The sequence below is a fragment of the Passer domesticus genome, chromosome 4 (assembly GCF_036417665.1).
Source record: "Passer domesticus isolate bPasDom1 chromosome 4, bPasDom1.hap1, whole genome shotgun sequence".
In the NCBI taxonomy this organism is placed as follows: domain Eukaryota; kingdom Metazoa; phylum Chordata; class Aves; order Passeriformes; family Passeridae; genus Passer; species Passer domesticus.
The window spans coordinates 30,855,992-30,879,665 of record NC_087477.1 but is presented as its reverse complement, the minus strand read 5'-3'; the positions used below and the strand labels follow the sequence as shown (position 1 = coordinate 30,879,665).

Genomic DNA, 23,674 nt, shown 5'->3' with positions numbered 1-23,674 from the left:
AGCTGGACGTAAGATGTGGGCAACACCTTGGGTTTCTGCCAGTTCCCTCTTTCCACAAAAATACACCACAGTGCTGCCTTTCTCAGAGGACGTAAGCATCCTGTGATGTCCTTTTTGTTCCAGGGGAGTGAGGGGGACAGGGGTTAGGTCTGAGTAGGCCATGTCCCTCACTCCCCTCTGCTGGGACCTGCCATCCTCTGAAGTCCAATTTCCCCTCTTCCCATCAGCACTCCCATGCCATCTGCTTTCCTGTACTGCCCTGGTGCTTGTGGTGAGTGCTTCAATTTTATTTTATTTTTTAGTAATTACTATACTGTAACTTAAAAGGAAACTTGCTTTTTTTTTTTCCAAGTAGGTAACAATGTGATTCTGCATCACACAGGAAAGACTGACTTGTTCAGCACATACAGTGCATGTCTTTGAAACACGCTTACATCAGCCTTTGACTCCAGTTGTGAAAGGCCCCCCCATTCCAAGGAGGACAGAGAGCACAGACACACTGCCTGCTATGCTCATCTATGCAGGCAGATGCATAAGGAAGGAAGAACACAGCTACAGGAGTGAAAATTTAATCCATCATCATTTAATTTAAGACAGTGGAAGTCTTCTTTACATATGGATGTTCCCTGACACATTTAATGCACCAAACAGAAGACTATTGAAAAATAATGGCTGTTGTTTCTCTCCCTCTCTCCACATAGCAAAATACACAGCAAACACACAGCCTGCCTGACATGGTTAATATCCTGCCAGTGCTCTGCACTGTTTTGACAATGAGATTCCTGAAGCCCTGCCAGCCTCATGTACACAGGGCTCTGTAGACAGTGCTGTTCTGCAAGCCTAAGATTTTATGATTTAATTACGAAACATCTCCTTAGAAGAGATACAGAAACATGACAAATATCACAACTATCACACTAAATAACAAAAAATTGTATTATTGTAATTCATTAATACAGCTTTTGAAAAAGTCTAGGAATGATCAAATCCTCCTATGAATTTCTCTCAGATAAATCACTGACCATATTCAGGTGAGCACAGACTGCTCCTTCATTTCACAATGTCATTAAATGTGTTAGTTGCTCCCAAGAGAACCCTTAAGTAACACAGATGAAAACCTTACCCCAGCTTTGCTTTGCAAGGGTGACTGCTTAGCACATCCTGGTGGTTGCTAATGCATAAATGTACAAATCACAGAATCCCTGCTGCTGGGAGCTCACTGTCCTAACACAACCAGAACAGTGCAGACCCTGCTTGCACGTATATGTAAATATGCTTGGCTATCAGCTTGCTTCTCTGAAGTGTGCCAAACAGGATTAATCTTGCCTAACTTTACAATCGTAACTATGAAATATCTGGTTGAAGTTCAGTTTTATAAGCAATGTAAAATCTCAGCAAATACACACACTCAGGTGTTTATAAAGTGCAGTAGAAATAAGGCAGGGTAGAAATCAGTAAATTGGAGTTACTAAGAGAAAAGATGGCAAGTGAACAAAGACTCATATTCTTCTTTTTGCTTTTAAGTGCTTCTATCCCAGAGTCATTCACAGCCAAAACCTTCATTATGCTCTATGGCATAAAGCAACTTCTTTTTGAGTATTTTTTTACTGCTATATCTGGGGAGGAACAAAACCAGCTGGCAAGTACTGACAGAAGGAGAGCTCTCATCTGGATTTTCTGCTTGAGGATCTGCAATGTGAAATCTAAAAGGTTCCAGTCTATAGCCAGAGCTGCGATCGGATCCTGACAAAAAAACTGAAGGAATGAAAAAAAGAAAAACAAGAGTAAGTTAGCAAATTGAAAAATAAGTAAAATAATGTTAGCTGAAAATCATTAAAATAATTAATGTTAATGAAAATGTTAATCTTAATGAAATGGAGAGAAATTAGTGTAAACAAACATGTATTTTCCTAAGCTAATCTGTTGAATTTGCACCTGAATATAAATTAAAGCCTCTTACCAATTCACAGTAGTTACAAGCCCTCTTCTACTTCATATTGTAGACTGTGTGGATGAGAAAGGCCAGGCTAGGTCTGACCTTCTGCCTTTAAAAAGGATGACCTAGCTTCTGCAACCCTTTGAAAAAGGTATACTGCTTACATCAGCGCAGTGTACTCTCACAAACTGCAGCCTCTGACCAACAACCTCAAAAGTAAGGGATAAAGTAACTGCAAGCTTCAGGGTGCACTCAGGCAAGCCTCAGGGGATGTGAGGGGGTCAGAGCTGTCCCTTTGCAACTCCTTGTGTTATTTTTTTGTGGTTTTCCCTAGAAAATGTGGCAGCAGCAGCAGGGGTGAACATGTTGAAAAGCTACAGTTTGGAACTATAGTACAGTATAGTATATAGTACGTGTGTTGTGGGGGAAAGAAGGGCTATGCAAAGTTTTAAATGCCTGACAAATTACCAAGAAACAGTTTCTTTTTTTCTTCTGATAGCTTGTGAAACACAGTCCAAAAATTCCTGATGGTTTGATCTGTCTTCTCATACTTCATGTATATCACATTCTGTCAGAGACAAAAATAAAACAGGCCAGTTAATCCTCAATATTTCCATTTATATTTAAAGCAACATTTTATCTGATAAATTTTATAATCCTGTTCATAGATATTCAAATCCCCTTAACCTCTGGAATCTGCTTGTTCATTTGTTTTTCAAAGATTCATATGACAATCCCTGAGTTATGGCTTGATACCTATTCCCTTTATTCTTATGGCTGACGTAGATTAGAGACAAAGCATCGACACAAATCAAAAAAAGAGAAAGTTCTTGGAGCTTCTGTCCATCTGTTATGCACCCAGTGAAAGAACAGGTCAGAAGTAGTTTATGCTTAGCAGACAGAACAGAAGGACACTGTGCTTGTATACAATACCTTTTCCAGCAGATGCCAGTCAAACGTTGTGCGTCCTTGGAGAAGATCCTGCAGCTCTTCAGGGAAAAATATCTTCCAATTTCTAGCTGGGCAGCCTCTTAAGAACCCTTGCATAAAGTCCTCAAATGGCTTCTGTACTGATTTATTGAACATATAATTCACGTACAAATCAACATATTCTTTCCTGCAACAGATACCAAATGAGCATTAGTGGTGCTTTTCTAAAAGGAGAATTACAGAGAACTTTATTCCTTTGTTCCTGCTGTGGGGTACAGACTCTGTCTTCACTGAAACCACTTGTCACTGGCAATTAGTTATTCACTGAATAAGCTGGGAGCATCTTCACAAATAAAAGAGAATGCTGGCCAGAATGGATTAATTTTGGTAACACTCCTTGTACCTCATGTGAATGCTCCAATGAAATCCTGCCAGACACCTGATTATTATAAAAGATGGAACCTAGCACACCTAACTCCCATTGAATGCCCAAGAATTTCTCTGAAATAGAAACAGTATTTGCACAGCTGCTAATCAATAGTTTCACTCTTCTCTCTACTCCAGATGGGGATTTGTGTAATCACATTGTACTGTACAACCAACTCAATGTAAATGTTCTACTTCAAGCTTCTTAAACAGCCCTTTCATGGATCCCTATGGATCCTCAGGTCATCTGCATAATTCAGGACACAAAATTTCTCTCTGTCCTCTGAGCAGAGATTAATATTGACACAAAGCCTTACTGACAGATTTCTCCTCCTCCTTTATGTACAAGATACATTCCATATAGGTAACTAAGCAGGGAACATTTTGCTTTTAAAAAACCCTTACAGAGGTGTACCTATAGTTGGGTTTCCCAGAAAAATCACCTGGTTTTGCCTGAAAATACTGTCCAAAGTTATATTTTACATTTGTTAGGAATTTTCCTGTTAATGCAAAGTATCTGTATGTGCAGACACTAGGATATCCAAGGATACCCATGTTATCCACTGCTTGCACAAACTGCTAGTGTTTTGCACATGTGCAGCCAGTACAGCAGAACTGAAAGTGTGCAACCTGTTGGACAAAGACCAATGGCACAACACTCAATATTTTCTAACAGTATATGGGGATGGGTACAGACATGTTATTTCATATATTTGTAACAAGACAAGAGGATTAAGAAATATTAAAATAAAACTGACCTGTTATCCTTAGTGACGGGAATGTTAGCACCATTTTCTTTAAGTTCAACAACATCCGTGGAATCTTCTTCCATTTTCTATGCAAATAAATGAAAACATTGGCTGCTATATCTATATGTGACAGATATATACTTGCCCAAGTACCTTTGTGGGATGTCTTACCGTGAAGTTCAAGTCCAAGCTATCATCACTTTCTTCATTCAAAATTATCCGAAAACTCCTGTCCAAACACAAAAGGTATTGAAGAGAGAAGAAATGTGACCATTCAGTGCACTTGAAAATTCTTCTAAAAAACACCCTTTGACAAGCAGTATTTAAATGCATACATGCACATAACACCTACACTCACACAGAAACATGATATATGGCCCTGAAATTTCATCATGCTGTGACATAAGCTGAGCACAAATGCCTCCAGTAAAAAAAGTTTCCAGGCAAGTCCATCCCCATGCCCTGTGTGGACAACTTTACACCAAGTCCAGTGACAAATGGGTTGGAGCCACAGTATTGCTTCCAGACATTATCTAGTGAGGAATTAAGTGTGGAATAGAGGGATGATCTGGGAGAATTGTTTTGGGGTGCAGCACCTTTCCAAGTATTGCAGGCAACCTTGTGCTCCAATTCACTGAGGAACCTCAGTGAATTTAGCACCGCAGGAATTTGGCACCTCAACACAGTCACTGGCTCATGGGATGGGGTTCTCATCTTGGTTGTTTATATCACTTCAGGGGCCTAAAAACATTATTTTGGTGGCAGCAGCACCTCTCCCTCTTATATCTGCCTGATATCTCCTCTTCCAGTGCATGGAAACTCTGCACAAGGGTTCTTAGAATTGGCAGCATTTTGTAATACTGTACTTGTGCAAGGCAATATTGTGGAAATTGATAATTAGAAATTAGAAAAAAAACCCAATTAATAATTGAGTCATTAGTTCTTTCAAGTCAAAACTACAGCCCAAAGTGTTTTGAACACTTATATATTCACAGTGTGGACTTAAACTGTGGTGGGGCAGAGATCTGATACCCTCTAAGGCATGAGGCTTGGCATTTTGTTTTGGCAATGCTAGCCTCTGAGAGCAACATCCATGCCCTGGACAAGGACGTCCTTGGAAATCTTTGCCTTCTAGCAGCTTCACAAAGGCAAATGCAGATGCCATGGATGCCCCAAATTCAGCCTCTGGGATCTCCCAGTGCATGGTGAAGGCAAGGGACCCAGCTGAAGCTTGGGCTATGCCTGGCTCATACTGGCCCACGGTTGGCAGCAGATCCTCAAGGTCCTCTAGGGTGGGGGCCACGTCCAGTAGCTTTTTGTAGAGAGCCCTGGGGAAGGGGAAGGGCACCGTGCGCTGGTTAAACAGGGCCATTCCACACAGTGTCCCGATCAAGAGGAAGATGTCCTCATCCTCACAGCTTGGAACCTGGTTAGGAACAAGCACACCTGGTTAGGAACAAGCCATGAGTGCCTTTTCCCATGCGTGGGGACCCCCGCAGGGCTGCCTTACCTGTCTGGGGAACCACACGAGGCCGGAGGGGAAGTGGCAGAAGATGCTGGTGCTGGGCTGGCAGAGAGTCCTGGCCGCAATGCTGAAGAGCTCCTGGGACACTGCACCTTCGTCCACCCCCAGCTCACCCACAAAAGACACCTGCAAGGCCAGAGACAGCTGTAGACAGAGACACCCATATTGCTCACAAAATCAGATTCCTTACCTGGGGTGCAACAAGGCAATAATTACACACGAGAGAGAGAGATGCTGATTATTTATCTCACGGTTGTGCCAACCTGGGTACTCAGTGGTAATCCACAAATCAAACCCCACCAGACTTTTTGAGCCATTATTTGTACACAGAAATTCAGGGTTAGTAACTGTCCGAGGCTGTTATGCTTGGTTAGTAATTTCTAAACAAGTTACACAACCCCAGCTGACTTCCACACACCCTCAGGGGAAGGGTCTTCACCTGGGCAGGGGTCCCTTTGCCCTGTGGGCATGATTTTAACTATTATAATCAACACAGTTCAGCTACAGCCTACGTGGACCTTGAGTATTTTGCCAAGTTAGCAATGTATACACAGACATACATCAACATCTTGATTTAGGCATTTAGTCTTTTCATTCATCCTTTAGGCTTTTCATTCCCGCATGTCCTTGGCTAGGGAAGGACACTGCCTGTTCCACTGACTAGGTCTCCTTTCTTCCTGATTAAGCTTGAAAGCGTACGAAGATCTTACACCGAAAACCATCCTGACTTAACCTCGATCTGTGCTACATCGCGGAGCAGGCACGGCGCCCGCTGAGGCGGAGCGGGGCGGGCGGCGGGGCGGGCCGCGGGCGGCGGAAGCGGCGGCCATGCTGCGCGGCCCGGCCCGGCTGCTGCTGCTGCTGCGGCGGGCGGCCCCGGGCGGCCCCGGGCGCGGCCGGCACTGCCACCGGGCTCCGCACTCGGAGCGGGAGCAGGGCTCGGGTTCGAGCTCGGGCTCCGGCTCAGACTCGGGCTCCGGCTCGGCGCGGCCGCAGCCCCTGGAGCCATCATTGCTGCGCTTCCTGGTGTGCCCGCTCTCCAAGCGGCCGCTGAGGTGAGGATGGGGCGGGGGAGCCGCGCCCCAGCCCCGGCAAACCCAGGTTAGTCCCTGCTCCTCATGTTTTCGCTTGGATGTTTCTCCTCCCCCCCACCCCACCCCGATTTGGCTGACCAGGTACGAAGAAGCTACGAACGAGCTCATTAACGAGGAGCTGGGCATCGCGTACCCCATCATCGACGGCATCCCCAACATGGTTCCCGAGGCTGCCAGGAGGACGCACAAGAAGCCGCCGCCGGCCGAGGGCTCGGAGCAGCCGTGAGGAGCCGCCGGGCACGGCGGTAACGGGGCCGGATGGCCGGGGCGGGGCTGCTGCCCTCCCTGCCCACGCTGACCGTGCTCGTCCCGCTCCTGTCCCTGGCAGGCCTCTTCTACTCGGCCAGCGTAGACGAAAACTTCCCCCAGGGCTGCACCAGCACAGCCAGCCTGTGTTTCTACAGCCTCCTCCTTCCTGTTACAGTACCAGTTTATGTGTTCTTTCACCTCTGGACCTGGATGGGGATTAAGCTTTTTAGGCATAACTAGTGCAATGCCTTTGCTAACCCCTGGGCTTCTCTAAATCAACATAATTTGTTTGATCTCGTCAAGTGTTGCAGTTCGTTTGAGAGAGTTTCCTTCTGGCACTAGTGACTGGCATCGTTTTCCTGGTAGGATCTAGAACTGTACGAAGCAGCAGCCCACTGTTAACTACTGCTAATGCAGATGAAGAGTAGGAGCACTAATTAGAAGCACTAATTCCCTCTGTTTTATCCTTTCAAGAGTGCTGTGCATTTGTTGTGACACTAATTAGAACCTTGGTTTTCATGAGGAAGAACTGTACCCTGACCAAATAAACAAAATTAAAATTAAAACATGCAGTGATTTGAATCTCTCTTTGAGAGCTTTGGGGGTTTTTAACCAAATGTGTGTACTGAAATATGTTTGTCTTACTGTCAGAAGAGCAAAAATTAAAATAAATCAGGCTGGTGTTTAATAACAAGACTTGAGATTAGTTAAATTAAGACATTTCTTTCTTGGATGATACCCATGTCTGTATGTGCAGTACCTGCAGATCTTTTCTTTTTGGCCATGATGAGAGTGCCACAGGCCAAGTTCTCACTATTGTCTTAAAAACTTTTTAACAGGACACAGCTATGAAGGGGGCAGGTCAATGCTACAGTGAAGGTTTCTTTTTTATGTTTTGCTTTTGGGTAGTTTGTATTCACAACACAGAACACATTTGTGTCCTTTACCTGCTGAAAAATGCAGAAATGAAGCACCAAGTTGTAAATGCTGCACCAGGCTGTAAGTGCTGTGGATACTAACAGTGCAGTTATATTTTTCAGGCTGCTGCTGGGTAAATAATATTGTGATGCACAATGTGAAAGGCAAGAGGTGTGCCCAAAGGCTGACTTGAGCTAAGGGCAGCTGTTTGTCAGAGCATGTACAATAGGTGGAGACTTGAAATCTATAGAATAGTACAGAGCACACCTTCACTGCCTCTGTACATAAATGCCTCTCTCAAATAGTGAGGTGCAGTGAGGAACCAGGAAGGAAAGCTAGCTCTGGGAGCCATTGTGAATCTTCTCCTAAGTAAATGGGAAAGAAAAGCTTTGACAGCTCTGTTTGGCAAGAAAGCTCACTTGGAAAGCACCAGGGCACCCAAGTTCCTGTGGCACAGATGTGGTGCCAGACTTTGTGTTAGTGACAGGTGGGGCACATGGTCCCTGAGCTGAACTCTGCTCTGGGCAGGTCCTGCTCCCATGTCAGGCAGCTGATGGCTTCTGCAGGGCAGGGCCAGCATCGCCATTCCTGCGGGAAACGCAACTGCCACAACCTTCGGATCTGTGTGGAAGCCACAGATTAAAGGCACGTGGAGACAGCAGCATTGTAATCAGATGCTCATCTCCCTGGCAGCACTTTCTTTCCCTTTGACAGCATCACCATGAGAGAAATGTAACTTCGTGGCTGTGTTGCTTGCTGACCCCTCCGGCTGGTTCCCCAGGCATTAAAACCCCCAGGTTTTAATGTACTAGTAGGAAGTCTCAAACGTCAGTCTAGCAGCAACAGGGCTGGACTTTGACAACTGAGCAATTCCATTCCATTACCCCAAAGCACCCTCACAGTGAATAGCGCTGCCACTTGCACCTAACTTATGCCAACAAAGCTACCTGGAATAAGGATGTAAAATACTGCCTCCAGATTTACTCTACACCATCTATGGAACATGTTTTATAATAATTTGAGGAGCAGTTCTTTCGCTGTATGCTCAGAAGATACTGAAACCCTTGTACCAATATGCTGTAACACTGAAAATCAAGGAACACTGCAGCAAGATACTTAGAGCTAACAAGTAATACAATTTAGTGTCTTACCTTTAACATCTTCCTGAAATCTTGGTTTGAGGCAGATTTTAAATTTTTCCATATGTCTTGGAGAAGGCATTGTCTTCTGACACAAAAATTCCATGCCTCAGGGGTCCATAAAAAGGGTATCTGGATAAGGGGCATCCAAGGATTGAAGTAATAGTCTGTTAGCATTGTGGTTATCTCTTCTGATTGGTAACAAAATTGGTTGCACTTACAGTAAAGACTCTGGCCAGAGCCTCGCATTCTGTAGTATGAAGGCTTATCTTGTTTTCCCTGTCAAAGATGCATGGGTACTTGCTCAGCTGCTGTAGGACTATCTGAAAGGACAAGGAAGAAAGGAAAAGACGCTGATTTTCCCTTGTGAAACCAGAGTTCAGGGACATGTCTGCAGACTGCACTGCCAGTCTGTACCCTGGCAAACTTCTGTGTCTCTGAAACGAGACCTTGTGTGCATAAGCACTGCACTAACAGCGGTTCACATCCTACAAACAGCTCCTATGTACTCCTGTGAGTGAGAAGCAGAGAGAGGTATCTAACCTCTCTGTGCCGACAGACACTTGTCTACAGTAGTGTCTCTAGAATAAAACAGAGAGAGTGATTTTAACAGCATCTTCCATAATTTAAACCAAAATGTTCTGGATACTCAGGTTATGGTACATTGTTTTTAAAAACTGCTGGGTTTATTATATGTAATACCAAAAATAGATACTGGTCTAAAAATAATCTAATTTAAAGTGTTACACCTCCAGTGTGATAAGGCACCAACTTCACGTAACATCCTAACTGGCTTTTGGTTATAATCTGTTGCTCAAACTTCCTCCTCCACCCTGGTTAATTGGTACAAAATTGGTACATTAGCAAACAAAAGTTTACGAAGGAATTATGCAGTTGCCCTACAAATTCCAGCAAAGTTGCATGAAAGTTGTTTTTTTTTGCCAAAGGAAACCCCTACTATGCACATTTCCATTTCATACTGCTTCCTCTGACACTGACTGCATTTGGTAGCTAATTCTCACTCTGTGTCAAGAAATGCCACAGATTATTTTTTATTATCACAGCTTTGCTTTAAGATGTAAGTACATTGAAATGCTGAACAGGATTTCTAAATAAAAGTTTAAAGACACCTCAAAAGATTTCTCTTAATTAAACATAAAATCCAGAGTAACACAAAGTATAGCAACCATCCCTTGTGCTTGTATTTCACAGTGATTACTAGTGCAAAGCAAATAGAGCTGCTTAAGATGCTGGAGGGCAGCTCCAACTCTCAGAACCAGGGACCATCTCAGGAAAAGCTCTATTGTAGCTGCTGGAACACTGGGATGGTAAAGGGCTTGTATAATTTAAAGATTTGGAGAACTAGGGAAAATGAAATGCCTTTGAGATGTGCTGGGTTAGTCTCTAGAGTTGACTTATATATATATATATATATATATGAACTATTTAAATAAAAGAAAAAAGAGTGTTTTGCACTACTGGTAAGATTTATACTTACTACTATATTGAAGAATGAACATATGTCGATAATCTCTCTCACTGCATGTACATGGAAGATGCTTTCATGTACTCCAAAACCAGTTCTGGAGTTCACCTGCATTGAAACACGCAATATATCAGCAGCAGAACTAGTGAGCTGTGTCTGTCTGGCAGGACAGGACTGACAGGGCTTTCTTCAGAAAGGGTTCTGAGACCCTGCACAGAAGTTACAGGATAAAAGTGCTCAAGAAGCACAGTGCTCCACAGTGAGAAGTCTTAGAAAGCCTTGTATAAACTAGCAGGAAAGCAATTTTCATCTACAATTAAGATCCCTTGGCAGGACTCCATCAGAAAAAGTGTATTTCCCTTGGAGTGTCTTTCATGTTTCTGCAGTTCCCTATTCATGTTCCTGGACAAGATGCTTGCAGGGGGACAGTGAACATTTAAAGCTCCAAATCATGTAATCACTTACAGAGGAGGGCCTGCTGCATTTTTTAGTTTATTTATCTGCATAAATACAAATTTGAGAATTTAAACTTTGAGGCCCAATTCTGCATTCACAGCCAAAAGGATATTCAAGCCTGAACAAAATTTAACAAGTCTCTCTGATTTATACTGTGTGCTTAAGCTCTTAACTTCCATATACTTTGAACATCTCCACAGGAATGTGGAGAGAAAGTATGGTTGTCCAGAAGAACACAGTTATTGCTTCCTTTGTTTCCCTTGTTCATGTACAGCTAAATATGTTCTAATGCTGTTGCCCCAGAGAATTTGTCAGGTTAATGGACTCTTAAAGCATCACAGAGCATTTCTGTGGCAGCCACAATGTGCCAAGCAGGTAGGTTGTCTTTTAAATGCTCTGAGCAGTTACTGGGGCGAGGGATCTGGCCAGCAGAAAGGGGAATGGACATGTTACGTAGAGGACACCACATGCATAACTGTGTAGGCATCAGTGGATGCACTCCTGACACCACTGAAAGCATTCTTCCCCCTGCCAGGGCTATAACATGCTTTAGCTCTTCATTTCTGCAGAGGGTCAGTTTGGCACAACTCGAGCAGGACTTCTTCAAAACTGTGCTGGTGTAGAGCCAAAGAGATACCTGAAGCAGTGTCAAACCCAGAGAATTCAACAAGTGAGAAGTATTAAAATACTCTAGGCTACATTGAGGCACCCTGTCTAATTGGGATCCAAGCACCTTCTCACCTGGTAAAGCATCTGCAGTATTTGCATAGGCCCAATTTCAAGCGGGTCCAGGTTGAAGAGGCGGTTTGGCCCCGTGGCTTTGAACTCCTGGACAAATGAGAACAGAACTTTCTGGGAAGCCCTCTGATACAGAATGACCAGCTCCTTGAAAAAGGATGTTTCTAGATTTGACCATAGGCATTCTGTAAAGAAAACAGCTAGTGAGGTCACAGGTAACATACAGATCACTGCAATTTGTGGATGAAGCTGCTTTTTCTCTTTTTATCAAATGAATTGAACAAAAAAAAAGTTTAAGCTTGCACTACAAAAACTATTAAAAGTCAGACAGAATTTTTAAAATTCCTTGCTGCATAGTTCCCATGTTTGTATGTCTATCAAAAGCAATTATTTCAAGCTCTGGAACACATTACATCAGGGATAATAACACTTGTTCTGCAGCAGAAAATGACCAAGCATTTAAATAATTCAGTTCTACCATCATAAAACCCTACCAAGAGTTTGCAGGCCTTCTGGCTGGAGCTTCATGATGGCTTCAGCCAGAACAATCAGAGAAAGGACAGGGAATTCATCCCCCTCCCTTAGAAGAAAAGGCAGGATCAAGTAGACTCTGAAATTTTCAGGTGAGATGGGAGAGGAAGACAATGATGACAGTAAGTTCCTAATCCCCATTTGCACCTTCGGAGGGGAGAAAATAAAAAGAGACAAGGGTTAAAATGCAATTATGTTTTGCCAAAGTAATTGGGTTAGCATGAAATTCTTAAGTTGCATGCACAAATCCAAAGCTTCTCACTATCTGTGTAGTGAGCATCCTTATATCAAATCCTTACCTCCTCGTAGACTCTTTGGTTTTTACTGATCTTCTCATAAAAACGTTTCACTTTTGACATGTCTATGCCTGAGACTTCTTTGGAAGTTTTGAAATGTTTGTCGCTATCACAACATTAAAAAAAAAAAAAAAAAACCCCACTAAATAATTTTTGTACTGAATAATGAAGCATTGTAATATCAGAAAATACTTGGAAAGTTCAGCCCCAGCTCCCATGGGTATAAATTCATGTGTTCTAAGAAGACAGACAACACAAGCCACTGTTTTGTGACTTGATTAACATCCTGTCTTTTCTGTCTTGTGTGGCTGTGAACTATTAATGGTAGACTCCTGTATTTCACCCTGAAATGACTTCCACTTCAGTCCCAGAAGGAGCTGTTAAGGATACTTTCAGAGCTGTAATATTGCATGGGGGGATTATCATCATCTGCCAAATATCACTAAAGGATAATCTTCTAAAATGTGAGTTTCTCTAGCACATTTCAGTAGGACCAGGTCTATAAAAATCTTAATATTAGCTTGAGCTTTGAAGAATAAAGACTTGTTTTTTGCAAATTCAGATAAAACGAATCTTTTCTACATATGTGACCTAAAATAACATTTTCTAAGTCAGTTTACAAGCAGCCAATATATTCTGTTATGTCTAAGTCAGTGCGTACTACCTTTTGTCCAGGAAGCTTCCATTGATGCAAGCCTCAGATGAAAAGATCAGTTTGATATCCCTGATAGTAAAAAAACCAAAAAGTCAACGTTAGGTTTTTAATTCTGAAAGAACAAAAAACGTGTACAAGGGTGTCTGCACCTGACCACACAAAACTTTTCTTAGCACCACTTCCCTGCCAGTGTTGCAGAAGACGTTGGACTCATGGAGTTACTGATCTTTGGCAAGCCACCTCTCTGGCAAGCAAGGCTCTCCTGGGCCTTGTAAGGGAACCTGCTCAAGGTTCTGCCCCATGCCAGCCAGTGTTCCATTCTGGTGAGTGTTATCATGGACATTCTTCTGACAGGTCAGATCATTAGCTGCTTTTGTTTGTTATGCAAAATAAAAGGCTCTGCAACATGGGAGGGAGGAGAATCCCCTCCACTGGACAGCATGTGAAGGGAAAATCCATCAGGTTACCATTTACTACAGCACAAAAGCTGGGTTCCCAGAACCTGAAGGGATGTCAGACTTACTAACTTACAATATTTCTGGTTCTGTTCTTATTGAAGTAGCTGTTTTATCGAGCAATTTGCTGTCAGGCCCTTCCTACTGAGATCTGAAAGAACCCTCTCTTTCACCCTCTCAACCACCACTTTTCACATGATCCAAACTATTCTAAATGTGGTCAGGGAAACATTTAGTTCCAAGTTAGCCAAGCTTTTGAAATGCTCAAAATCAGCAGCTGGAGCTAGACTTTCCGAAAGAAAATAACCTCCCATATAAAACCTGTGAAAGACTATAAATGTAAGGCATATCACAGTGGGATATACACATATTGCTTTTGAAAATGGGTAATTAAAGAAGTCACCACTAATTTTTAAATGCTGGTGCAGCATTCCAGTTTGGGTACTCTGGATTAGGCTTTTTGCACAAGGCCTTGGTCTGCAGGCAGGGTCCTTTCACTGATTTAACTTGTCAGCTCCTCATGAACTTTGTGCCAAGGTACAAGATTTTGCCTTGGCTAAATTCTTGAACAAGAGTTCCTACAATAGCCTCCAAAGAATAATAATTTGTAGAGAAAATCATGCAACAGGGAAAAAAAAACACAAATGAACCTAAATAGCAAGTTTCTGGTTTACCTTTTTATACTCTCACGACATTTAGAATTAGAAATCCATGCATCCACTTCTTTATCCTCCAGAGTGGCAATTCCATTCAAATATGAATTCTGTGTGAAATACATGAAGACATTGACAAAATTAAAATTGTAGCAGATGGGATTCTTTTTTTTTTCTCAATCCAATCATAACAAGATTTCAGCCTAAGTATGAACAAATTAATGGCCATCCAGCATGATCCAGATGCATTAACCACAGAACATATATAACTGCAATACAAGTTAGTCTGTAGGTAAAGCACAGAAAATCTGCAATAGACACATATAAAACTACAAGCTACAAGCACGTTCAAAATTCCAAATATTTCCAGCAGTAACGTGGACAGTGGTGAAATCAGAAGCTATGACCAAATGTGCACATACCTTGTTCTCCTCCTTGCAACGGGCAAAACTTTGTTGTATTCCTTTAGTAATTTTAATCCCCGTTTCTGATGCACCCTTTTCTGTGAAAGAACAAAAAGATTGTTGTAGGAACATTTGAAGAGACAGTAATTATCTTCAGAGAGTTAAGTGCACAAAAGTGGAACAGTAAAACACCCTTTCATATAGTAGTTATTTGTTGAAAATTTGATTCCATGAGACCATTACCCATGATAATCAAGCAGCAAATGGAATAACTCCTGGCAGAATTTGTTGGGATGGCCAAGCAAGCATGAGACATAATGTTTGCCTTTCAGTGTAAACATGAAATCAAGAAAGCAAACATCTCCATGGAAGAAACAAATACAGATTGTATATATCTGCAGTGGTCATTACTCTGGTAGGATTTTCCAGTATTCACTGGTGAATTGATGGGAAGTGGTATCAACTGACTGGGCTTCCTCTCATCTTCCAGTTCTCCTTCATCATCAGAACCAAAGAAATAGAATTTGTCCAAGGAACGGACATAGACCAGGGTGTGTTGTCTGCTCAGGGAAAAAAAAAAGTCATAATAAGTGAAAGCCACAGGGCAAAACAGAATAAAATTTACAAATACATTTTCAGAGTGTACACCTGAAGCTTGTCTTTAAAAGTACTGACAGTCTAGATAAAGAATCCCTTAACCACAGTGTTACAACTCTTCATTGCATAAGCATTCAGCAATAAAGACACATATGGAGACACATATGGACTCAGATTTCCTATACTACCCTCTAATGTTTGCGATATACCTTGGTTCCACGTACAAAAATAGTTACAACATGCTTGCTTCACACCCTTCTGTTTTCAAACATGCAGTTTCTGTGCTGCTGAGCTTGATACCAAGCCCAGGTGAGTTGTCAGAAGACTTTTTTTCTGGCGCAGTTCCAGAAGGTCAAAGTGAAACTGGGTAATTATCACTGCTCTTCAATTCTTTCAATTAAGAGCCAGCCAGTTTGTCAGTCAGGTTGGGAATTCAGTGACTCTCTGGATGCAGGCTTTTGACAGTCCTTTGCCCTTTGGAACCCAGTACAAACCCAGTGTATTGTTTATTAAAAGAGAAAAAGACCAAGGGCTTTTCTGGTGCTTTTTGCAGCTCTCTGCCACTGCTCACCAGGGACTGAGGGTGCTGCTCTCACTGGGGCTCTGGCAGTAGGGTGGCTTATACTTGAACAGTGGATGAATACTCTGACAGTGCTGATCTGTTGTGATACAGGGATTTGAACATCTTGGTGACCCCCTTCCCTGCTGTTCTTCAGTGATTCCCCAAAGGCATTGACCTTAGAAGTCATTGGCACATCCCACCTGCCACAGGCAATGTGTGAAACCCTTGCTCCCCACAGCTCAGCCACCACACGAGGCAGGAGTTCATTCTGGGTGGAGTTGTGACCCAGCTGGCCAGACTCTCCTGCTCCAAAGGTGCACACCAGCCCCTCCTTGAAACGAAGAACAAACAGGATCATTGCATTATTAACAACAATCAAATGGTCACGACCAAGAATGAGGGCCAGCAAAACATGTTATGTGTTACTTGATTCAAAACATCTCTGATTGCAACATGAGGAGGGTTCACTTTGTATCAAGTCAGATCACACACTGGAAAATCCAAATCATTTAGCTCATGAAAAAAGCAATTTAACTTTGGAGGATAACTCCCTGTTGCTTAAGAGTTTTACTTGTATTAGTAAACCCTAGTGAATTACATGTCATTCACATCTTCTGATGTCCCCAATGTACTATAAAAGTTAAAAATTCATAAAGTACTGGGAGTTGAACTGCACCTTTTTGTCTCAGGATTCCGATTCACCATATCCCTGCCAAAGGTTGCATGCAGGTGACAGGAATATGAGAAAAGACCAGCTTTCCCAAAAGCTTAGAAAACATCCCTTGGGGATCGCCTTCAGGCTTAGGTGGAAGCACACATTACCATCCCAATTTCTCCATGTTTTCTCTTTTCTTCATCTCCCTCTCTTTTAGCAGTGTATCTTTCCTCACAAGGTGAGGTCTCAGATGCTGACTTTCCACTTCAGACTCACCTTGGAGAGAACTGCAGTGTGATCTCCCCCACATGAGATAAATACAGTCTTCCAGTGCTCTAAAGCTCCAACATATGTTGGGCAATCCCTGTCTGGAAAAAAGATAATACTGCTAGATTGAAAGAGTACTGGAGGGACTCATATACAGAAAAAATAAGAAGACAGGAGTGTTTTTCAGCCCTCTCTCACAGCAACTAATGTAAATACAGTTTGGGTTTGGGTCGTTTTCCCTCCAGTATAACATATTCTTTCTCATAATGTTCTGTGTTTTTCATATTACTTTATTTTAATTTACTTTGGTCTGAAACAAAATGCAGTACTTCCGTATCTGCTTGCCAAATGGTACTTGGCTTTAAAATATCTGATTTCCAAGGTGTGGACACATTCAGATTACATGTTCTGTCTGTCTAGGGCAACTCTTCTCTAGCATTCTACATTTGAAGACAAGAGGTGATTAATTCTTCTCTCACTTTGTGTTTACAGAGGATTAAAGAAGATTAAAAAATATAAATTTATTTCTTTCATACAAGTGGAGACAGGAGTGGAAACAGATATGTAAGACCTCAGAGGCTTTAAAAGCCCACACTATCCAATTAGCCACATAAAATAATTGCAAGTTCTCTATAGAAAAACAACCACTAAACGCATCATTCCTGCATGCCTTTCCTTGTCAGAAAACAAAGAACATATCCTGATATACTTTTTTCAAAATACTTTACTGCCCACCCCTGTTCCACAGGAGCTTGACAATAGTGAGGAGCAATTTGGTGAGCTCACTGACCAGGCAAACACCCTCCTGGTGCTCTGTGCTCTCCTTCCTTACCTTTTGTGTCTCCGAGTCCCAGCTGTCCAAAACTGTTCTTTCCCCAGGAGAACACAGCTCCAGAGAGTGACACGGTGGTGCTGTGAGCTCCTCCAGCAGCAATCCGAGCAAGTGGGATGCCCTTTAGTCTTTCCACCAGCTGTGGTTCAGGAGTAAGCGTGGTTTGGCTCCCCACTCCAAGCTGTCCATGGGTGTTCTGGCCCCAGGTGAAGAGCTCACCCCCTTCACACACAGAACAAAAGAAAACAGCTCAGCCACACTGCTTCTTCCCTTGAGTATTTGCATTTTGGGAGTAGGAGAAAAACTCAGTGTTGTTTTCAGGGACCTAGCTCCAAGGCAAGAACATCATGTGTGCCCAAATTTGTCTTCTTCTGACCTCTTTGGGACAGTCCCATGTTGCCACGTAACTCAGCACAGCAAGAATAAAGGCCCCTAAAGTCATACCTGCTAGAAGTTCCCTACCAGAATGGTGTTGCAACTTAAGAATGAGCAGGTCTGGTGACTGCAGAGTGGGGCAGCCACATCTGCTCACCACAACACACCTTTGTGGAGGGGCAGTGCTCAGGAACTGGAGAGAGTCATAGAGAGATCCAGGTCCCTGGGTGCTGGGAGGAAGGAGCAGCACTGACAGCCAGTGCACTTTGTGTCCCCAGCTGCTCATTACTCTAACCAACTACTGCAAGTAGCACAAACACTGCCTTCTCAGAGCAAGCATGACTCCTGTTTGGAGGGAAAGTGTTCTTGAAAGAGGCTACCTCTGGATAATGCCATGGCATGCTGGTCCCCACATGCTATTTGAACAATAATTCGGTTTTCCAGTTCTTTCACCAGCCTGCAAAAATAAGGAAACAAAAATCAAAATAAATAGATGCTGTGCTGTGAGACCAAGTAAAGGACAAAGATCATCTGCTCACCAAGCCCTATCACTTTTAGCAGGAAATATGTGGAAAAATACAGGTCAGCTGTGAGGTGATTCACCCTTCTCTTAGGCTGACCTGATGTAGCTGGGCTAACTGACTTCACTGTGGTTTACTCCGCGAGAAGCTGGAAAAGAACCATGCTCAGCCTGATTCTGTTATCTTGCCCTGGGCAAGAAAGTCACACTGCAAACTGCTGGACCATTTGTAGATGATGGTTACCCTGACAGTTTCATCAGAAGGTGGTAAGGTTCAGACATGCTTGTGTCTTTCACCTACAGTTTTCCCAAGCCATGGGTGATTTGCAAGGCATCCACATTGCTCTGGTATGTTCTACTGACCCCTTACTAAGTTTGAGACAACCTGTCTCACGTGCATCCCAAACAGCTCAGATCTTGGTATCATCCTCAACATCTGTGCACTTCTGGCTGGGTTAAAAAAGGAGATAATACTAGGAAGGTATGTGTTCCAGTTCTCTCTCTACAAAAGGAACATGCCTCAAACTCTTGGATGCTAGCTTGGGGAAAAGCAGGCTGCATTTTCTGACCATTGTCATCCATACCTCCACCCTGTGAAAGCTTCTTACCTTGTCTTGGGGCAGTCTCCTGAAACTTCAGCCCAGTGTTCAGAAAGCTTCCCATCAGGGGAGAGAATGAGCTTATGTGTTGCACCATGGTTTGAGCAGTGCACCTCCTCATTCCTCTGCGACTGTGCGCTCTCTGCAGGACACAGACAGACAGACAGACGGTCACACTATGGCAGCAGGCATCTCAACCACCTTGGCCCCTTCCCGAAGTCTCAGTGTGCTACTGCTTTCTGCAAGAATTGCTGCTTCTCAGGAGGAAGGGAGACTGTGGAAGCCCAGGGCACCAGGAATAGTTCTCTGTCTGCTCTGGGGTGTCCTGACTCCCAGGGGAGCACTGACTTTGATCCTCATTCATGGAGAAAGTTTCCTAGACCTCAAGATAGTCTAGAATCCACAAAAGTCTGAAATAGATTATAGAGAGTAGTGTAGGTGTATCACTTGCTGAGAAATTTAGGTTTTGGGATTTTTAGTATGTTGTGGATGGAAGCAAGATGGAAGGCACAGGGTGTTGTCCTGGGCTTCTTCTTCATGCTTCTTCTTCCTTCTTCTTCATGGGTTTGGGTGGCATTTTGTAACTGGGCAGAAAAGCCCACATTGGGGGTTCTTTGGGATCAGTTACTGGGTTAAAAGGGAAAATAATCTAGGTGTCAGTTCTTAATTGGATAGTTTAGTCTTAAAAGACCTTGTAACAAGAGATTGTTAGCCATTTTGTGCCTTCTAAGGAATGGCTGCCAAACTCACAGCAGTGAGACTGTTTTACTGATAAGAAATAATAAACACCTGAGCCCGAACATGAACTACTGTCTCAAGTGCCTTCAGTCCAGACCCAGAGAAACCCACAACTGGAACCTCCACAGGAGACAAGTGTGTGACTTATTTTCTCAGGCCCCTTAGGGTTTCAGTGTCCTGCCTACCCACTGGCTCGTTTCATGCTGGATGACTCTGCACCAAAGGACCTTTCTCCATCTCTTAGGCTGCTGTGCCACCAGCTCCCAAGACAACCAGTAAAACATCAGCAGAAGCACAGTCTGTTGCTCTTGTACACCTGTGGAGAGTGTCTGACGGAGACAAAAGCACTTCCTGAGGCATCTGGCCACCCCAGACTTGTCACCTGGGAATAGGATGCCTTCAAGTCAAGCACTTCACAAAGTGCTGGAGAAGCAATGATAGAAAATTCACTCATTGCCTCTCTACAGCAGAAGGAAGTACCTCCTTGCCTACAGCTGAGGGGCTGCAGATACTCTCCCGACCTAGAGGCACCAGGGACTCAGTCACTCGCATGTAGCTCTGCTCCAGCGCAAGTGTCTGAGACCCAGGATGTCCAAGAGCGAAAGGCGGTCATCAGCAGAGCCTGCCCTAATTTACCTAACACCTCTGGAGACTCGCTGCCCACCCTTCTCACACATCAGACACGGAACTGGAGAGGGAAGACCGCTGTCCATTCCCCGGCACGTTCTCCCTCTTTCCAGTCCGCGCACTGGGACACCTTTAAGCCCCTCACGCCCCGTCCCCGAGGGGCCACCCAGGAGATGGTGCACTTTCAGCGCTCCCACCTGCACGGACCCATCCCCGGGGGTCTCCCACCGCCCTCCCCACCGCCGCTCCGTACCTCCGGTGCCGCGCCCCCGGCCCCGCTGCCGCCGCCGCCTGCCCGCCATCCCTCCTCGCCCGCCGCCAGCTCGGGAGTGCCCGGCCAGCGCCGGGAACGCCGCACCGGGGAAATGGAAACCGAAACTCATCAGCGGCTGCGGCAGCGGGAGGAGCAGCGGGAGGGATTCCCGAGACCTGGGAGCCCGGAGCTGGGAAACGCTGACTCCTGCGTGAAAAGGCACGGGCTAGCAGGCTCCGGTGGGTTCCCGGCTCCCCTCAGCCTGCTGCTGCTGCCCGGGTGGGATGTCGGGGTCTGCCATGAGCAGAATGCGCTTTTGACTTTATTATTCACTTCGGAGAGTGACCTGTCCGTGTCCATCCTGCGGAGAGTAGAGAGACCTGCCCTGGTGCTCAGCTGTATCCCAGCCGAGCCCACGCACACACAGAGGGGCTGCTTGGCTGCGGGAAGTCAAACCGCAAGTGAAACCCTCGGTTTGGAAATACATCAGCATCTAAAAGCCATCTCTTTCTATTCTCGCATAGTCTCTGCTGAATCTCCCCCGCCTTCAATGACCCTGTGAGCTTCCTCCGTCCCAGAAAGACCACCCTGCCTGCCTCACCTCCCACACTGCCTCACTGGAGCTATGCATGCAGGACAATCTTGGTGATAAAATAAGGGATACCCGTGTGAACAATGAAACAGATCAAAATACATAAGATCACTTTTGTTGTATTCGTAATAGCTGCCACTGATGAATTAAATTCAATCTGTTTGTGAGAATTTTATGCTGCTGAATACTGAGAAGAGATTTTGGTAGGGCACTCTACAAAAGTCCCAAGAAACACAACATGAATCTACAGATTTACACTGGCGTTCACTAAAATTCAGTGGAAAATTCATTACTGAGACAGCAGGAGCATCTAATGTAATGTATTTAAATGGAGCAGCCTGTGGTGCACAAACAAAGAGGCACCCAGAGGTCTCTGAGGTGAAGAAAAAAGGATGTGAGACTGGGGCATACAGTGAGTGACTTCTGCCCAGGGAGGAGCAACCCAGCCTTATCTCTCCCAGCCAGTTCCCTACACGCACTTTGCGGATCATATCTCCTTCCACAGTATGCAGGAAAGTCTCGAGATCAAGAAATACCGAGCTAGAGCAGTAATGCCAAAGCATCGGCTAAGAAGGGACACTAGAGGGCCTTCTGCACCAAAGCATGAACTAAGGACTCCTCCCTGTGAGGAAAAACTGCTCCAAGCACTGCCTCCCGCCTGGCATGGAAAGAAACAGATTCGAGGGGAAGAAAGGAAAGGAAACGTGTTGATGTCATCCTTTCAGAGCTACATTCTTCCTCCCTCCAAGTGGACTGCTGACAGTGATTTCATGTGGGAAAGGCTTGCTCTGGTAAGCAGGTTCATTAAGCTCCCTGTGGTTCTCTGCCCAGGAGTGTCTGGGCTTGTGATACTCTGGTGAACAGGAATCTAGGGGCCTGTGAGGGAGATGTGTGGCAACTGGCAGGAGACAGCAAAAAGAGGTGAACTGTGCAAAGTGGTTTTTGTAGCGAGAACTGACAACCAAAATGTGTAAAACTCCTGGAGTCTGGGGTACTGCTTGCTTATGAGGGCAGCACTTCTCCCAGGAGAACAGCACTTCCAGAGTGAAAGGAATGGAGAAATCCAAGGACATGTATGCAGACACCATGGTCCCAGGAGAAATGGAGGAATGTCTCACGCTGAGCCCCAGGGAGCCAAGGAAGCATGTGGTGGGAGTCTGTTCCCACAGTTTCAGCAGCTGAACAGGCATGAGTGGGTCAATGCCTTCAGAGCAGATTTGGGAACATAGGGAACTTGCAGCCCCTCTCAGCTGGCCTGAGTCACAGCTCCAGCTGCTCTCTCCATGAAAAGGGACACGGTGACCTGGGGGCTACCCAGCAGGGCTCAGCCAAACCAGGCAGTGCCATAGTGTGGGACACCAACTACCTCTGTTCTTCTCCTCCCCAGAGTGCCAAAGCAGCACCCACTGCGCAGAAGCAAGGCTGAACACCCTCTTGGCCATCCTGCCCTGCAGGACATGGCAATTCCTGCAGGCACAGGCAGGCATGAGGGCAGGGAATATGCTGTGCTGCTGCCCCTCTGCCTGAGGGGTTTATCAGCACCGTGGTGCTTTAGGTTTGGCACTTTCAGGACACTGTTTTGACACCAACATTGCCCAGGGCTGCCTGAGGAATATTCCCAGTTTCTTGGACAGTCCCCCACTCTAGGAGACTGTCAGGAGCCATTCCAGGGCAGGAGCCACAAGCTAAGGTAAAAGAAGGCAGCAGAAAACAATGTTGTCCCAAAAATGGATAAGAGAAACCAGACAGCTCTCCTTTTCCTCCTTGCTTCCACTCCTGAAGGAATCTGACAGGCTCACCAGCACCTCTGCAGCCCCCCACAGCCAGTGGGTGTGAGCTGAGCATGGGTGGGTGGCAAGAATCATAGAGTCATCAAGGTTGGAAGAGACCTTTAAGATCATCAAGTTCAACCATCCAGCCAACACTACCACTGTAACGCCTAAACCCCTAAATCATCACCCAGCACCAGATCCAGATGCCTTTTAAACACCTCCAGGGATGGTGACTCCATCTCCCAGGGCAACCAATTCCAGTGCGTCAGTGGAAACTTTTCACCCTAACAGGTGAAAAGTTTGTTTCAACAGAAACATACATATTGAAAACATACATATTGAAAAGATGTTTCAGTATCTAGTCTGAATTTCCTATGCCTCAGGCTTAAAGCCTTTTCCTCTCATTCTCTCACTGCAGGCATGGCAGAAGAGACAGATCCCCCACCTCACTGCAACCTCCTTTCAGGGAGCTGTATAGAGGGATGAGGTGCCCTCTCAACCTTCTACACAAACCCAGCTCCTTCAGCCCCTCCTCGTAATACATGCCCTCGATAGATCTTTCACAAGCCTTGTTGCCCTTCTCTGTACATGCTCCAGCACCTCAATGTCCTTCTTGTAGTCAGGGGCCCAGAACTGAACACAGTA

General features: G+C 44.6%; 3 protein-coding genes across 4 annotated transcripts; 2 read left to right on the top strand and 1 right to left on the bottom strand.

Annotated features, from left to right (window-relative positions):
* Nucleotides 1-561: 561 nt before the first annotated feature.
* Nucleotides 562-20,741, bottom strand: LOC135298849 (E3 ISG15--protein ligase HERC5-like). Of its 2 annotated transcripts, XM_064416923.1 has the most exons (23): nucleotides 20,666-20,741; nucleotides 19,057-19,189; nucleotides 18,309-18,385; nucleotides 17,554-17,775; nucleotides 16,731-16,822; nucleotides 16,000-16,130; nucleotides 15,052-15,200; nucleotides 14,659-14,738; nucleotides 14,258-14,346; nucleotides 13,138-13,197; nucleotides 12,477-12,579; nucleotides 12,141-12,324; nucleotides 11,650-11,831; nucleotides 10,465-10,560; nucleotides 9,188-9,289; nucleotides 8,979-9,098; nucleotides 5,552-5,692; nucleotides 5,295-5,467; nucleotides 4,213-4,270; nucleotides 4,051-4,127; nucleotides 2,870-3,053; nucleotides 2,405-2,504; nucleotides 562-1,755 (listed from the first exon to the last, which is right to left on the bottom strand). In XM_064416923.1, the coding sequence occupies exons 1-23, from the start codon at nucleotides 20,712-20,714 to the stop codon at nucleotides 1,541-1,543; spliced, it is 2,817 nt and encodes a 938-aa protein (XP_064272993.1). In that variant the 5' UTR covers nucleotides 20,715-20,741; the 3' UTR covers nucleotides 562-1,540. The 2 variants fall into 2 exon arrangements, with proteins under 2 accessions (XP_064272993.1, XP_064272994.1); XM_064416924.1 differs by lacking the exon at nucleotides 10,465-10,560.
* Nucleotides 6,363-7,475, top strand: PYURF (PIGY upstream open reading frame). Its single transcript, XM_064416929.1, has 2 exons — nucleotides 6,363-6,621; nucleotides 6,742-7,475. Exons 1-2 carry the CDS (start codon nucleotides 6,395-6,397, stop codon nucleotides 6,884-6,886), a joined length of 372 nt encoding a protein of 123 aa, XP_064272999.1. The 5' UTR covers nucleotides 6,363-6,394; the 3' UTR covers nucleotides 6,887-7,475.
* On the top strand, nucleotides 6,919-7,475 carry PIGY (phosphatidylinositol glycan anchor biosynthesis class Y). Its single transcript, XM_064416930.1, has one exon. The coding sequence runs from the start codon at nucleotides 6,919-6,921 to the stop codon at nucleotides 7,147-7,149; it is 231 nt and encodes a 76-aa protein (XP_064273000.1). The 3' UTR covers nucleotides 7,150-7,475.
* Nucleotides 20,742-23,674: the final 2,933 nt, after the last annotated feature.

Bases quoted from the DNA above. Each gene is read 5' to 3' on its own strand.
- PYURF (XM_064416929.1), top strand. From the start codon at position 6,395: ATGCTGCGCGGCCCGGCCCGGCTGCTGCTGCTGCTGCGGCGGGCGGCC. The intron at 6,622-6,741 runs GTGAGGATGGGG...TTGGCTGACCAG, and splicing joins CTCTCCAAGCGGCCGCTGAG to GTACGAAGAAGCTACGAACG.
- PIGY (XM_064416930.1), top strand. From the start codon at position 6,919: ATGGCCGGGGCGGGGCTGCTGCCCTCCCTGCCCACGCTGACCGTGCTC.
- LOC135298849 (XM_064416923.1), bottom strand. From the start codon at position 20,714: ATGGCGGGCAGGCGGCGGCGGCAGCGGGGCCGGGGGCGCGGCACCGGA. The intron at 12,325-12,476 runs GTAAGGATTTGA...TCCCCTCCGAAG, and splicing joins ACCAAAGAGTCTACGAGGAG to GTGCAAATGGGGATTAGGAA. The intron at 4,128-4,212 runs GTAAGACATCCC...TTATTTGCATAG, and splicing joins GCTTGGACTTGAACTTCACG to AAAATGGAAGAAGATTCCAC.